Source organism: Aotus nancymaae, unplaced genomic scaffold, assembly GCF_030222135.1.
Source record: "Aotus nancymaae isolate 86718 unplaced genomic scaffold, 86718_ANA_hifiasm-v0.15.2.pri h1tg000036l, whole genome shotgun sequence".
In the NCBI taxonomy this organism is placed as follows: domain Eukaryota; kingdom Metazoa; phylum Chordata; class Mammalia; order Primates; family Aotidae; genus Aotus; species Aotus nancymaae.
Genome location: NW_026988450.1, coordinates 79159717 through 79173633, shown reverse-complemented (window position 1 = coordinate 79173633; position 13917 = coordinate 79159717). Strand labels below are relative to the sequence as shown.

Sequence of the window (13917 nt, the reverse complement as noted above, 5' to 3'; positions counted from 1 at the left end):
AAACAGGAATTAAGCCAAAAATGAGGGAACAAGACCCTAGAAAGAGAGAAAAAGCAAGTCTACCATCTCCACCTGGGTTTCTTTGCTCAAGACCAAAGCACAGGCTTCTCTTTCCCTACAGGGAATTCGGACTTGAAATGGCTCCCCATAAAAACACCTGAAATATTGCATCTTGATTTTTAGAAAGGGGTGTTTTCATAGGTAACTGCTTCTGTGATAAGTTACAGAATATCTGATTGTCCAGGTCCAATATCAATATGCAGACAATCACAGGCACATTTTTCCCCACAGGTAATTTTTTTAACCATTTTAACATCAGATTAAGTTTTGATGTTTATTAGATAAGACATCTGCAGACTTAGGGTCAAGAACATGGAAAGCTTTGGAAATTTCCCTGAAGTCAAGCTGCACTCTTCCGGTAACATGGCTTTTTCTGACAATAAAACTCCCCAGGCTGTCCTTAGCCCTGACTCTGAGGATAGCTGCTGAGCTCAGCCAGGGAGAATCATTAGCAGGGTCTGTTTTTTCACTCTGTTCAAAAAGACAAGTAGATTTGAAGCCTTCCAGAAAACATTGAATGGATTAAGTAGGCAATTTGATCCATTTGTGTTGACTCATCTCTCCTTCCTCTGAAGTCCCTGGGGTAGACTAAGGTAGGAAAGATAAAGGTAGAGATAAGATTGAGGCTCATGTCGAAACACAGATCTGAAAAATGTACTTTTAGGTTGTCAAGCATATATCATGCAGCCATGGTTATTCCCATGGCTGATAACCTGCTGAAACTTTTCTAAGCAAATGAACTGGACTTTTCTTTTACAAGATATTGAGTAGTTGTTTGGGGAGTCATACAACTGTGAGCTGACCAACAAGAACCAATAAATGTATACTACTTTAAATATGTGATGGTGAAAATGTATGATATTTTAAATATGAGAAGATAAGCAGGAAGAGAAAAAAAACAACAATCTGAATTCTTTTCCCCTGACTTATTTCCTCAATTTGAAAACAAAGAACCGGCATTTATTTTTTTATCAATCTTGGCGTTCTCTTTGCCAAGGACTGGGCTCAGATTTTTCAGTGTAAAATGTCTTCATTGAGCTACATCAGGATTGGTCTCATCTCTTTGCCACCAAGGATAACTTTTATTGTTTGACACAGTGCAGTTCATACCTAGGAAGGTTTTTCTTTCCAAGCAAAATTGCATTTGACGTGAGTGAATTTATATTCTCATTTTTCAAGTGATTTCGTATGTGTCCTGACCCACTAGTTTTCCTGCTCTACACAAACAAATGGGTCTTCCCACTCTAAGGTGACCGACTTCTAGCCAGAGAAAAGATAAATGATATTTTTGTGTTGGCCCAAACAGCCTCATCCTGGTTACTTATATATATACTTATTTTTACTTCATCTTGTGTCAAAAGATATTTACAGTGGCTTATCTTCAGTAAGCATACAATATTGATGGAAATTTTTGCCAAGTCCTCTTCTGTCTCAAAGATCCCCCAAACTACTGTTGTGAATTTCAGATTGTGTACCACTAGATTTCACAGTGTCTCTTCCCACTCTTTGACTTTTATGTTACCTTTAGTCCCCTAAAGAATCACATTACACTGTGAGATAGTAAGGACTGGACACATTGTATGCGGTATCACCCACTCTGGACTTCATGTCTTGGGGAAACTTAAATATAGGACCACTCATTAGTAATAAACCCGGAAGCAAATACTCGGGATAATAAAAACCCAGAAAAGCTAAACAAATTACACCATTCTTATAGAAATGCTTGTGTTGGAAAGGTTAGGGTAGAAGGAAGTAGAAGCCACAACCCCAAAGATGTAGCAATTTAGCTCTAATCTAGATGGTTTCTTCTTTTCCCGGTTTTGCCCTGCCACAACTGGTAAAAAGTAGGAGATGCTGGATTCTTGAAGGTCAATAATTTGTTGCTCCACTGGAACTAAATTAAGGAAAACATTAATAACTACATTCAATTAGTAAATTGTGTAATAAAGGTTCAAAAAAACTCACACTGATAAATTTAAAACATGAGCCATTTACCAGCAACTTGATCAAGGTATAACAGTTTTTCATCTGCCTAAACTAAAAGTTACTTCTGAACCTTCAAAGCTAAAAATTTAAATAATTCTATTTCAATTTTCCCAAAATTTCTATTAAGAAAACACACACACAAAGACATACACACATAAACATGCACACACACACACACACACACACACATCCCCCCCACATACACACATACCCCTTCTTTTCCCCATGGCATTGACACTTTTAAAAACCTACATCTTTGATGTTCACAAGAAAATGGAGTAGCTTAGGTCTTGATGTTGTATGTGTTTGTTTATTCATTTTCTGAGCTAAAATTCTCCAGGTTGCCAACCCAAGGTCATTCAGATGATGGGATAGTGGTCAACTCTCCAACCACAGCCAATGACATTTCAACCCAGCGAATTCAGTGCTAGGAGATACTTCAATAAACACCTACCCTGTGGCCCGATGAACAAACCACTGATGTTTCAGCTTCTCTCTCCCCTACTTATGAGTCCCATAGGAATCCTGGCAGAAATCTTGCCTCCATTCCTAGATCATACCTTATCCCAGCACTTACACCATCCCTAAACCTGAGATGAAGTCAGTGCTGGAGTTTGCATATCTGTTCCACACATTACTAAGTATGTGATACTTTAAAAGCTAAAAATTCAATTGGACAATTTGCCTCAAATCGCATTGTGTCAAAGTGGTCGGATCTGAGTGTGCCAAGTTCTGTTTCAGCCAATTCTGCAGAAGTTTAACAACATTTTTTGATTTAAAAAAATGATCCAAGTGTGTAATGTCTCAGACATAATCACATTTCTAAAACTGAGATTAGGATCTTCTTTTTGAGGAGCTCAAAGAATAATATCAGAGTCAAGCATCTACAATTAGCTAATAGATTGGTAGAATAGAGTCAGACAACCTTCTCGGGCAGGAGGGAATCATTATCAGACCCCACCTGACCCAAGTTAAACTGGCTGGAGTCCTTAGGCCAGGTCTAAGGGACAAAATCCATAATTGGTAATTCTGTCTGTGAGATCTGAGTCTTCTTATCCAGAAAGCTCTGCCCAATCACGTGGAATTGTGGTTGGGTCTGGAAAGAAGCCACAGCTGACCACTTGCCCACATCACTTCTAAAGACAACCAGGAGAGTACATCTATGTCTAAAGCCATGACCCACCAGTAGGTTGAACTGAAGCAAGGGGCGAGGTGTTTAATGCCAGGCAAAGTACACCAGGAAGACAGCCTAGTATTGTGCTTGAATATCTTGGGACCTAAACCCCAAAATGAATAAACGGCTTTCATGCTCCAGTTTACCAATATTAGTTGAAAAGCCAAGTGTGAGGTTATGGGGTTCAAATGAGTAGCAAATAAATACATACCTACTGTGGCATCAGCCAGAGCTAGGGGCTCCTCCCTGCATTGTTTTATTCTCTTCATCATAGACTGAAATTTCAGGGCACCAAGGAGCAAAAGTCAATCAAAGGACTTCACAGATCCCTTAATCCCTATCAAAGTTAGCATCCAGACAATAGTGAGAAACTTCCAACTCTGCCTAAAGATGGGAGGCAACAATTTCCCAAATGGCCTGAGCCCCAGACTGACATTGTGTACTCATAATTGGGAACTGGAAACCAGACAACAGAGGGGTGCTGAAATCCTACAGCAGGCTTATTAGAAATGTCTAGGCTATTATTTCAACAGAATGGACATTATGAGCCTTGTTATAGTGTTTCCTGGAGCAGAAGCTATGAGACTATTCTGAAAATTACTTAAACCGCTTTCCATAGCAGAGTCCCACAGACCTCCTCTCACAATAAGATCTCATTAAACATTCATTTGCTTTTTTTGGAAAACAGATTATAGTGACATAAATACTCAAAAAATAAAAGGAAAAGGAAGCCTGATTTCTAACAGAAAAAGCATTAAACGGATCATTTTGGTGTACTGTTTCATTTTCTCTTAGTATAGACAGGAAAAGTTGCACAATCTTGACTAACATACCTTGTTTATGGGAAATGGTCTTATTCACTAGCACCTCCACTCCCATAAGAAGGAAAACTTGTTGTATGACAGGGTCTTGGAGACCTCATATGGATATTTTGGCAGGGGCTCTCCAAGTCAACATTTACTCAAACACCACTTAATACTTTCTTACTAGGAAAATATTGCATCTCATATCTCCCCATTTCCAGATTTGAGGGAAGAAAATTGTGCCATTTTCAAACATAACAAGCATTCTCCCTGAGGCCTCAATGCAAACCACTGCAGATTAGATCCCCTTAAAGCTTTCCCAAGATATAAGCTTTCTTAAAAAGAATAATTGATAAGTATTTAAGATGATGGATATATTAATTAGATTAATGCAATCATTGTGCAACATATTCGTATATCATATCACCGTGTACCACATAACTGTATATTATTATAAAAAATTTTTTAAAAAGCACAAAATAATTCCTTTTAAAGTAGAAGCCTTCTTTTCTAGCAGTTGGATTGGCATTTTAACAAACAGTAGAGAAAAAATAGCTGTAATGTGCACTGTTGGGGTACTCTCACTTAGGCTTAGTGTTTTTCCTGCGTTTTGTGGGACATAGGAAGTTCATAAGGACTGAAAGGTGGAACCTCTGCCTTTTCCACAACCCAAAGCCTGCAGGGAGCAAGTTTAAAATAGAGGTACAGAGGCTTCCAAGTTAGGCAAAGAAAAAGGCTACCACAGGGGTGATGGAAGCGTGCTCCAGGAATAGGCTGGGAAAGCTATTGGCCCTACCTACTTCTGAATGCAGATTCCAGCCTGAAACTGAAAACAAGCAGAGTCTTTGGGAAAGGTTAGGACATCTCAGCGTGAGAAACAGAAGCTGCACAGCTGTGCCTTGACATTGCTGAGCCTGGCATTCTCTCTGGGTTTTTCCCATATCAGCAATGAGTTGGCCCATACTGTGAGTATTCAACTACTATAGCTAAATCCGAAGACTACCACATCTTCCTTGTAGGGGAGCTAATAAAGAATAAAGTGCTTTCACTAATGACCTTAACCTTCTTCCACAGCTGGCTCTTGGAAAACACACAAACTGAAGTTAGCCCAGGTGCTGGTCCCAGAAAAGGCTCAAGGTTACCCCTTGCCAGTCTGTGGTCTCTGGTGCTCTAACAGCCAGTACTGGGAGGTAATAATGGAAGTGACATTCTCTGGATTCCAAAACTCTGAATAAAACCTCACATTGTCCTGAATAGTATTGCCTAGGTTTTCTTTTATGGCTTTAGGTCACATGTATACCTGTTTAACAAACTTGCACATTCTGCACATGTAACCCAGAACTTAGAATGTAATAATAACAATAATAAAAACCTCACATTGACAAGCATCATTAGGCTGCCTTTAAATGGCCTTACTCTTGGCTGGATCATCAGCTGCATTGGTAATGCCTTTTATCTCATGCTGAGCAAAAACTAAGCATTTGATCAAATCGTAGGAAAATAAACTACTTCTTATTTAATATAGTTTGGTAAAGAGAATCTTTCCAAAATTTGAAGTCCATTTGGGAGAGAACAGAAAAAAATCTAAAGGGACTTTTATAGCAAAAGACCAGAAACATTGCCCTCGGGACAATCTTCTTAGAGAGGCACTTGACCTTTCATTCATCCACTCATTCATTTCTTCATTTCATATATACACTTCTTAAGAACCTAGCATGCCGGGCACAGTGGCTCATGCCTGTAATCTCAGCACTTTTGGAGTCCAAGGCAGGTGGATCACAAGGTCCGGAGTTTGAGACCAGCCTGGCCAGCATGGTGAAAGCCTGTCTCTAGTACAAAAAAAAATTAGCCGGGCACAGTGGTGCATGCCTGTAGTCCCAGCTACTTGGGAGGCTAAGGCAGGAGAATTGCTTGAACCCAGCAGGTGGAGGCAGTGAGCTGAGATGGAGCCACTGCACTCCAGCCTGGGTGACAGAGGCAGACTCTGTCTCAAAAAAAAAAAAAAAAAAGAACCTAGCAAATATACCAGGTGCTGGAGACTCACTTATAAATAAAACACAGTGTCTGGCCTCAAGGAGATCATAGTCTAGAGAAACAAACACATAATTTGGCAATTACAGTGAATCATAGTAATTGTGATAAGAACAATTGCAACCTCAGAGTAGGCTTCCAAAGGTGATGTCTTAATTGGTTTTTAAAGCAGCAGTAGGACATATGCCCAGATGCTACATGTTCCAACTCATAAAGTGAGTAATTACTTAATAGGTCAGATTATGTTAGGTGTCCAAGCTCCACCACAAGGTCAGACCCCATGAGCACTGGGTCTGATACTCTGTGAAGTAGTGCCCACAAGGCATGGACAAACTAGGAAGAACTGTGCAATATGTAGACATTATGTCACCTATGGAACAATTGGGGAAATAAATTTAGTGTGCCGAGGAAGAAAACTAAGGACACTGGAAAGCAGCCACATGGAGGGAGACGTATCTAGATCTTGTTCAGAGATCAGAAACAGGTCTAGTGTGTGGAAATTGTGAATAAAAGCAGCTAAGAACTTTAGGGCACTGTTTCCCAAACAGCATTCCATGAAACATATAGAGGCAATTCAAGATAGGGGGATTTGTGGTCAAAAAAGCTTGGAAGATACAGAGTTTAAAAATCTTATTTCTGCAGAACCTACCAGTGCCTTTATCTCAGTAAAGTGTACGGAGATAGGAAGGTAAAAGAAATTTTCCATTCAGTAAACACATTTATTGTGGCTACAAAGTATTTAAGTGACTACAAAGTATCAAACATTGTCATAGGCCCTGGTGACAAAGAAACAAACAAAAGAGACAAAATTAAGGTCAGGAGAAATGTCAGTAAATAAATAATTAATCTACATTTTTAAACTGATTGATCCACAGAACCATTTTGTAATGAAGCGTCTCATCATTCTTGTGTTTCTTGAAACAAATTTCTGAGAAGGAGGAGGATCCAGCAGTGAAATAGATCACTCCAGTTCTGTAACTATGTAAGCTGATCTACGGTGTCTACAAGGATGCTTTACAGGGTCTTTTGAGATTTGAGTATGTGATCTCTAAGCCCTAAAATGGTTTTGGGACTCAACAAAACTGGATGTTTCTAGACAGTACACCTTCAGCCTACAATCTTGCTGGGAAGAACTTATTTGCTGTGACAAACTGATTAATAAATACAAAATTTTATGGCCATCCATGAAGTGATAGGACCTGCAGGAAAAGCAGGGTTTCTCTGGGAACACAGATACAAGACAAGTCCTAAAGAAGAATCTTCTGATCATAAACCAAATGATGAGCTTAAGAGTATTTGTAACCTCCCCCAGTCCATTCAAACGCAATTCACAAAGAGCTACCTGACCCTCTCATTATAATTTTCACCAGAACGCCCAAACTGTCAAGCAAGACTCTATCATCGGAAACTCAGTTCAGAAGGAACTCTGGTTCTCACTTGCACTTTGATCTGTCTCAAGTACCTGTGAGGGAGGAAACATTTATGGAAATACCTAAAGACTTCTCCATTGGGAGAAATCTAGAAGCTTTAGTGTTTTTTTGGGAAAAAACTCAGTCATGAGAGGCCATTTCAGCTGCAACCTCTGACATTTCTGCTGCTCCAATCTGACCTCCCAAATATCTAAAACACCAGCTAAAGTAAATAAATAGCATTATTTATTTATACCATCATTGATAACATTATTTATTACATTGCTGCTTCAATCTGACATCCTAAATATCAAAAACCCAGCTAACTACACACATATACATATATATTATATATAATGATGTATACTTCAATCATACATTGAAACATATGTTCAAATATATGTATTCAATTATATATACATATTATAGTTAAGTATTATGGCATTTCCTGTTTTCTTCCATTTCATCCTTTTGTTTTCCCTATTCTTTAGCCAACTGCTTAAGGTATTTATGTGAAAGAACAGTCTCAACATTTTGGAGGTCAATTTAATACTGGAATCACATTTGGAAGCTTACCCTATTTTTAAACATGATCTCAGTCTAGCTCACACTGGTGCCATAAGTCTTAAAAAGAGAAAGCCCTATTCTATTAAAAATAGCTCATTCCAGTATGACTCTAAATATACAAATAAGACAAGGTATACATGTCTCCACTACTGATTACAAATGAATCACTATGAATATATCAGTGTGTGGCTTTTTGATGCTGGTAACATTATCCCACTGAAGGTGACTTCTTAGTAGTCATTACTAATGACTAATGAGATAGAGGGGCATCACAGATAATCCCAAATCATAGTTGCCCCAAAGACATGTATGCTTTGCAGTGTACTGGGGGTTAAATGAAAGTAGATGATTTCCTGATATCGCTTTCTAGTTTCCATTTGCTTGCCTTCTTGAGTTAATGATGGTCTTCTCTTAAGTACATATTCCCTTAAGGAATGAGGTAGGTGCTAAAGAGATTGCTGGCCAAACAGCACATGTAATTGTTATATGTAATTAACAGAGGAAATGATCAGAAAGGAGATCAATGAAATTTGACTATCTGCAAAAAATACTAGGAAAACACTTGCAATGAATAAAAATAACTACATGGGCAAGAAAAGAATTCTTCACCACATTATTCACATTTTGATGAAAGGAGCTCCTTCCCAACTATTACCTATAACTTGGTGGCAGTGATGAAAGAAAGAAGGATGCCTCTAAATTTCTCTCTCATTTGAAGCGACCACATAGACAGCCAATAGAACGTGGAGAGGAGCAGGGGAGCTTTGAAAGGAGGAGATTTCATTGGTCACTGTCCTACAGAAGTGGCCAATGGCAGCAGAATCCTTCTCTGAATGGACAGATGAATACAGCACAGGCAACCAGGAAGCAATATCTATTCCTATTTCCAAATGTCCTCTATACACCAGTATTGGTTCCTCCTAACATTTTCACCAGTCCACATCAATATGGGAAAAATAAGGGCAAAGTAGAGAGTTATTTATTAAACTAAATGTATTCAATGCAAAGGACTGTATTTTATTCTGAGATTACATCATTCCTGTTGGGAGAAAAAATGCCCTTTCTTCTAGTAAATAATGGTCATATTAAAGAGCTATCGTTGCTACTGCTGCTGCTGCTACTGTAATTTAAACAAATCAGTCCCAAAACTAGTTTTTGAAACTTCCCTCCTCTGTGAAATCCAGAGATCTTACAGTCACTGAAGGCATAAGGGACTGCTGGAGTGGATAAGCTCAATTTAGTTCAAAGAAGGAAAACCATATACAAATAAAAATATCAGACAGTGAGTGATGCCTAACTATGAATCCACCTAGATGTTGTAGCAGACGTCATCTCCAGCTATTAGATCCCAGTTCCAAGCACTTACAAAGGCATTCTGGCACCTCAAAGTCAGAATGTATGGTCAGACAAGGGCAGCTGGAGCATCCTTTCCATCTCCTCTCCAAGACAGAAAATGGAGTTTTGTCACTTTCCATGCTGTGTGAAAAAAAACTTCTGCCCAAGAAATCAATGGGAAATCCACCAAGTGGCTGACAGTTCAGCTTCCTCTGCTCTCTGGGATGCTGCACTAAATAGCATTTAATTCCAGGGGCTAAATTCTCTGGCTCCACATGTATCCTCCTATTCAATTATCTGGAACATTGGTTCCTGCTTCCTTGGGTCTACTCCAGCCCTTCTCCTAACATACCTCCCCCTAACATCTATTTTTTTCTCTGTAGTTGTCTCCTTGGTACTCAGAGCTGAAATTACATGCTTCAGTGGCCTAAGAGCATATACTTTGCTTTCTCGTGTTGGCATATGCAGCTCTATTCTTTATTCTAGGACTGTTTCAGTAAATTCTAGCCATCATGAGCCCAGCTATAGAATGCTTTAGACTTTGAATTTATGTTACACTGAATATCTTCATGAAGGTTAAAATGAAGGGCTCAACAACACCATAAGGAGACTCCTTATGGGGTGGGCTGGATGGCTTCCAGAGGTCAAAGCTCATGACTCCAGCTGTGGTCCTGGAGTCAGCAGCTCTGACTTGGTAGCAAATGAGCAAGACTTTCTGAGGCCCATCAGTATCTGAAGGTTTGGCAACAGGATCTGCAGGGTCCTATGTCACCTCTCACAGGCTGCCATTTGATGACTCTATAATCTTATCTTCATCCAGCCTGTGTTCTAAACATAGCTAAGCTGAGAGGCTGGCAGAGAAAAGCAAATGCAGTGAGTGTGTATAGAGGCAGAGAATTTTCACTTCCTTACTCACTCTACATATGTGTGGCATCCTCTACTTTCCCTCAAGAAAATTTCTTGGAAGGATGGGCTGGGCTTCCTTGTCCCTGTATCCTTTCAGGTCTAGGTTCAACTCACATCTTTTTTTTTTTTTTTTTGGTCTAAGAAGCTGCCTTAAATTGGTGCTGTGAGAGAACACTGCATTTGGCTAGGTCTAGCCAGTTAATCTTATTACAGCTACTGAATCACCAGGAGGAAAGGTCTCCCTGCCAAACCTGGTGTCTCTTCAGAAGCCAATACAGTTTCTGCATCCATGTATCCACATCCAGTGACTAGCCATGGTTACGCCTTTCCCCGTCTCGTGCTGTGTAACCCTGTGAAATGGTGGGAGACTGCAACTTGCTTGCATTTTTTACCTAAAAGAAGTTACACACATATATCTATATGAAGATATAGATATATAATGGCCTATATATTGATAATGCTGGGGGAGGGACATATTAGCAACTTATTAAAATTTAACAATCTTTATCAAGTTTGAGGAGCAGATTCTGGCACATTTGGCTGTCTTTCTATGAGCAATGCTAAAAAAAAAAAAAAAAAAATGCAAGCCATAAAACCCCAAGTCTCTAAACCACCATTAAATGAAAGGTCACACGAAAATGTGGAATCTACTCAGTTGGAGATGATCATTTTTGTGGACTTTTAACATATATTTACTTTCTGTTTTTTTTTTTGGTTCTCTTTCTCTCATACCCAGGTTGTGCCTGGCTAGAGAAAGGGTCTTGATTAACATTTCTAAGCCAACAACTCTCCAAATACCTCAACCAAAGGAATTCAGTGTGCCTACATAGAGAAAAGGGATATTTTGCCAGGTTGTACTTCTCTGCACCAAATGCTATCAGATCAACTTCTGTAGGTTTCACTGAATACAACTGCATGGAATGCTATTACTGTTTGCAATGCAACATGATCTAAAAACATTGCATTTCTTTTTGATCTAAAGGGGACTAGCAGGTTTATTGTGTTTGCATGTGCTTTCCCCCTAGACTCTGGCTGCCCTAACAAGAAATTCAATAAATCTGCTTCCAAACCATCTTGCACAAGCTTTGCATGTCCAGTCTGGGCCTGAGGAAATTAACAAGAGAATAGAACATACCATCGACTTGCGGAGTGGCGATAAATTGAGAAGAGAGCATATCAAGCCATTCTCACTGATGTTTAAAGACTCCAGCCTGGAGCATAAGGTAGAGCTGGGTCTCCACAGCGGCTCTTTTTCTGAGTAAATTGTTGTAAATGTTCACGGGACTAGAGAGAGAGCCCAGGGGCTGTGGTTTTGGTTTCTTTGTTTGTCTGCTTTGGTACTGTCTTTAATTTTTCTCCTTGAAAATCATGAGTAGACTGAAAGCCATGAAAGGAGATGCTGGTTAGATTAAGAGAACATCAGCTTGCTCTTTAAGGAAAGGAGGACTAAAAGAACAAAGACTCCTTTAACTCAGTACGCATCAAAAGAGTTTCTTCCACTCTGAGATTATTAAGTCAAGTAGCATTAACAGCCACTTACCTTTGCTTTTAGATGAAGTCACATCAGCTGCAACCATTTTAATGTAATAAATGAGGACACCCAATAACTTGATGTAAGCATCAGTGATAAACACTGTCTTTCTTAGATTTTAGACATCTATTCCCCCATTTTCCAGTTGTCTGCTGCCTCGGAGTCCCCTGACCTAGGCATAGTAGGAAGAAGATGGGTTGTGGATTCGGAGTCAAATTTGAATTCCACCTCTGCTACTTTCTTGCTATGTGACCTTTGTTAAGTAAAGTAACCTCTCTGAGCATGAGTTCCTCTCTGTACAATGAGGATAATGAATGCGCCTACCTCATGGCTAATATGAAAGTCTCCAAGACAATATCTTGATTAGGTAAAGTGTTCAAAGATGGCAACTATCACCATATTAATGGCGACTTTTTCCATTTCCATCCCCCACCTCAGCTTTGAACTGGAGAGGGGAGTGGGAAGACGGGGTGCTGACCCTGCTTAACTGGATTGCTCCTTTGCACTGATGGAAGCTGACAGACCTTCCTTGACTGAGCACAAGGGGTGCCTGGCATCTGCAGGAGCCTCTGGCAGGAACAGCAGGGAATCTACAAGCAAATTTCAGGAGTTTGATTCAATACTCTGTAAAGCTCCAGTGAGCAATTTTTTTGAGAGTTTGTTCAGCTGCCTGGGAGATTTGCTTTCCTTGGTTTAGAGAATTCACAATTCTGTGCACATACACCATTCCCAATGAGTTTCTTTGATAACTACCTAAAGATTGCAGACTCCAAAATTAATACCTTCACCTGCAGTTCCCAATTTGAAATGGATTGTGTCAATGTACTAACAAAAGGCAAAGAAATATTTTGCCTCACTCGACCCCCCACAAAAAAAGTAGCAGACACACTTCTCTAATTCGTCATATAATTAAGGGCTTAAGGACCAAATTAAATACATTTTCTTTCCTGGTTACTGCATTGAAGAAGCTAGGATGAAGAGCAGATGGCTTTACGAAGAATCTTCTCAATTAGCTTGGGTAAATACCTGTGTCCAGAGCTATACAAAATGCTTTTATCTATTTTTGCTAAAGATATACTTGCTTCTCTAATAATCTAACCCCTGCGTACTATAGTTTCTAGTGTGTTTTATTTAATAGCATTCACATCTCATCTGTAGCCATCTGGTATTGGAGCAGAAATGGACCTAAGGGAGGCACAGAGTGCCTGAGGTTGATTTCTGTGTCTAGGGAAAATTCTTCCAGGAGGACAGCACCCTGAACAAACATAGGGCTTGCCCATAGACAGTCTAAGGCGGCCTGTGCTATGCATTGCATGGGTCCCCCAGTGGTGATGGCAACAGGACACATCAGAAAACACTCACTCCTCTCCTGGCACAGAGATATTTTTCATTGACTCCTGCTCTGAGACTATCTCTAGGGACTGTGTTACTGCTGAACAGAGAATATATCATAAGTATTCATTGGATATTTAGTAAGTACCAGGCACTATTTCTAAGCTGTCTGCATAAATCGACTGACAACAGTGATATAAAGTAGATGTTATTATGAGCCTCATTTTATACTTGATGAAAGGAGACATGGAGAAATTATTATGAAGCTTTTCCAAAGTCAAACTGTCAGAGAGGGACTGAAATCTGAGCCCACGGTGATGTCATAGTCACTGCTCTTGTCTGTTTACCACGCTGCCTCTGCCAGGAGTCCCCAGGACTTGATTTCCCAGGGTTTCCTATGAAGAAGAAGACGACAATCCTGCGCTGTCTTCATTTTCCTTTTGTTGAACTTTGGATGTGGTGGGAGGCACAGAGAGGGAGCTTACAGGAGAGGTTAAGTAGAAAAGGGTTCTAGAGCTATAACGAAATTAAAACAAGACTTTCAAATACATAGGATTCCAGAATCAGAAAATAGTATTAAGATGCATTTTCTCTGTGCTTGCTGTTATATACATCAGTTTACTATTTCACTTACTAAAGAGAAAACTTATCCTCCAAGAGGTTAAGTAGAGATCTTAGATCTCAAAATCCAGCTACCGTAAAGGTGTCATCAACTGCAAGATGCTCTATTTTCTATGCAGCACTCAGAAAGAAAAAAACCCTCAATATGGGTTTCTAAGAGGA

The 13917-nt window shown here is 39.6% G+C and overlaps 1 protein-coding gene across 2 annotated transcripts in view; it reads left to right on the top strand.

Annotated features, from left to right (window-relative positions):
• Positions 1 to 13917, top strand: part of ADCY8 (adenylate cyclase 8) — a 250218-nt gene that overhangs the window by 139900 nt on the left and 96401 nt on the right. For both annotated transcript variants that reach the window (XM_021666890.2, XM_021666891.2), the window contains exon 8: positions 11297 to 11494. In XM_021666890.2, the coding sequence (XP_021522565.1) occupies positions 11297 to 11494 (198 nt within the window). The remainder of the gene's footprint in view (positions 1 to 11296; positions 11495 to 13917) is intronic.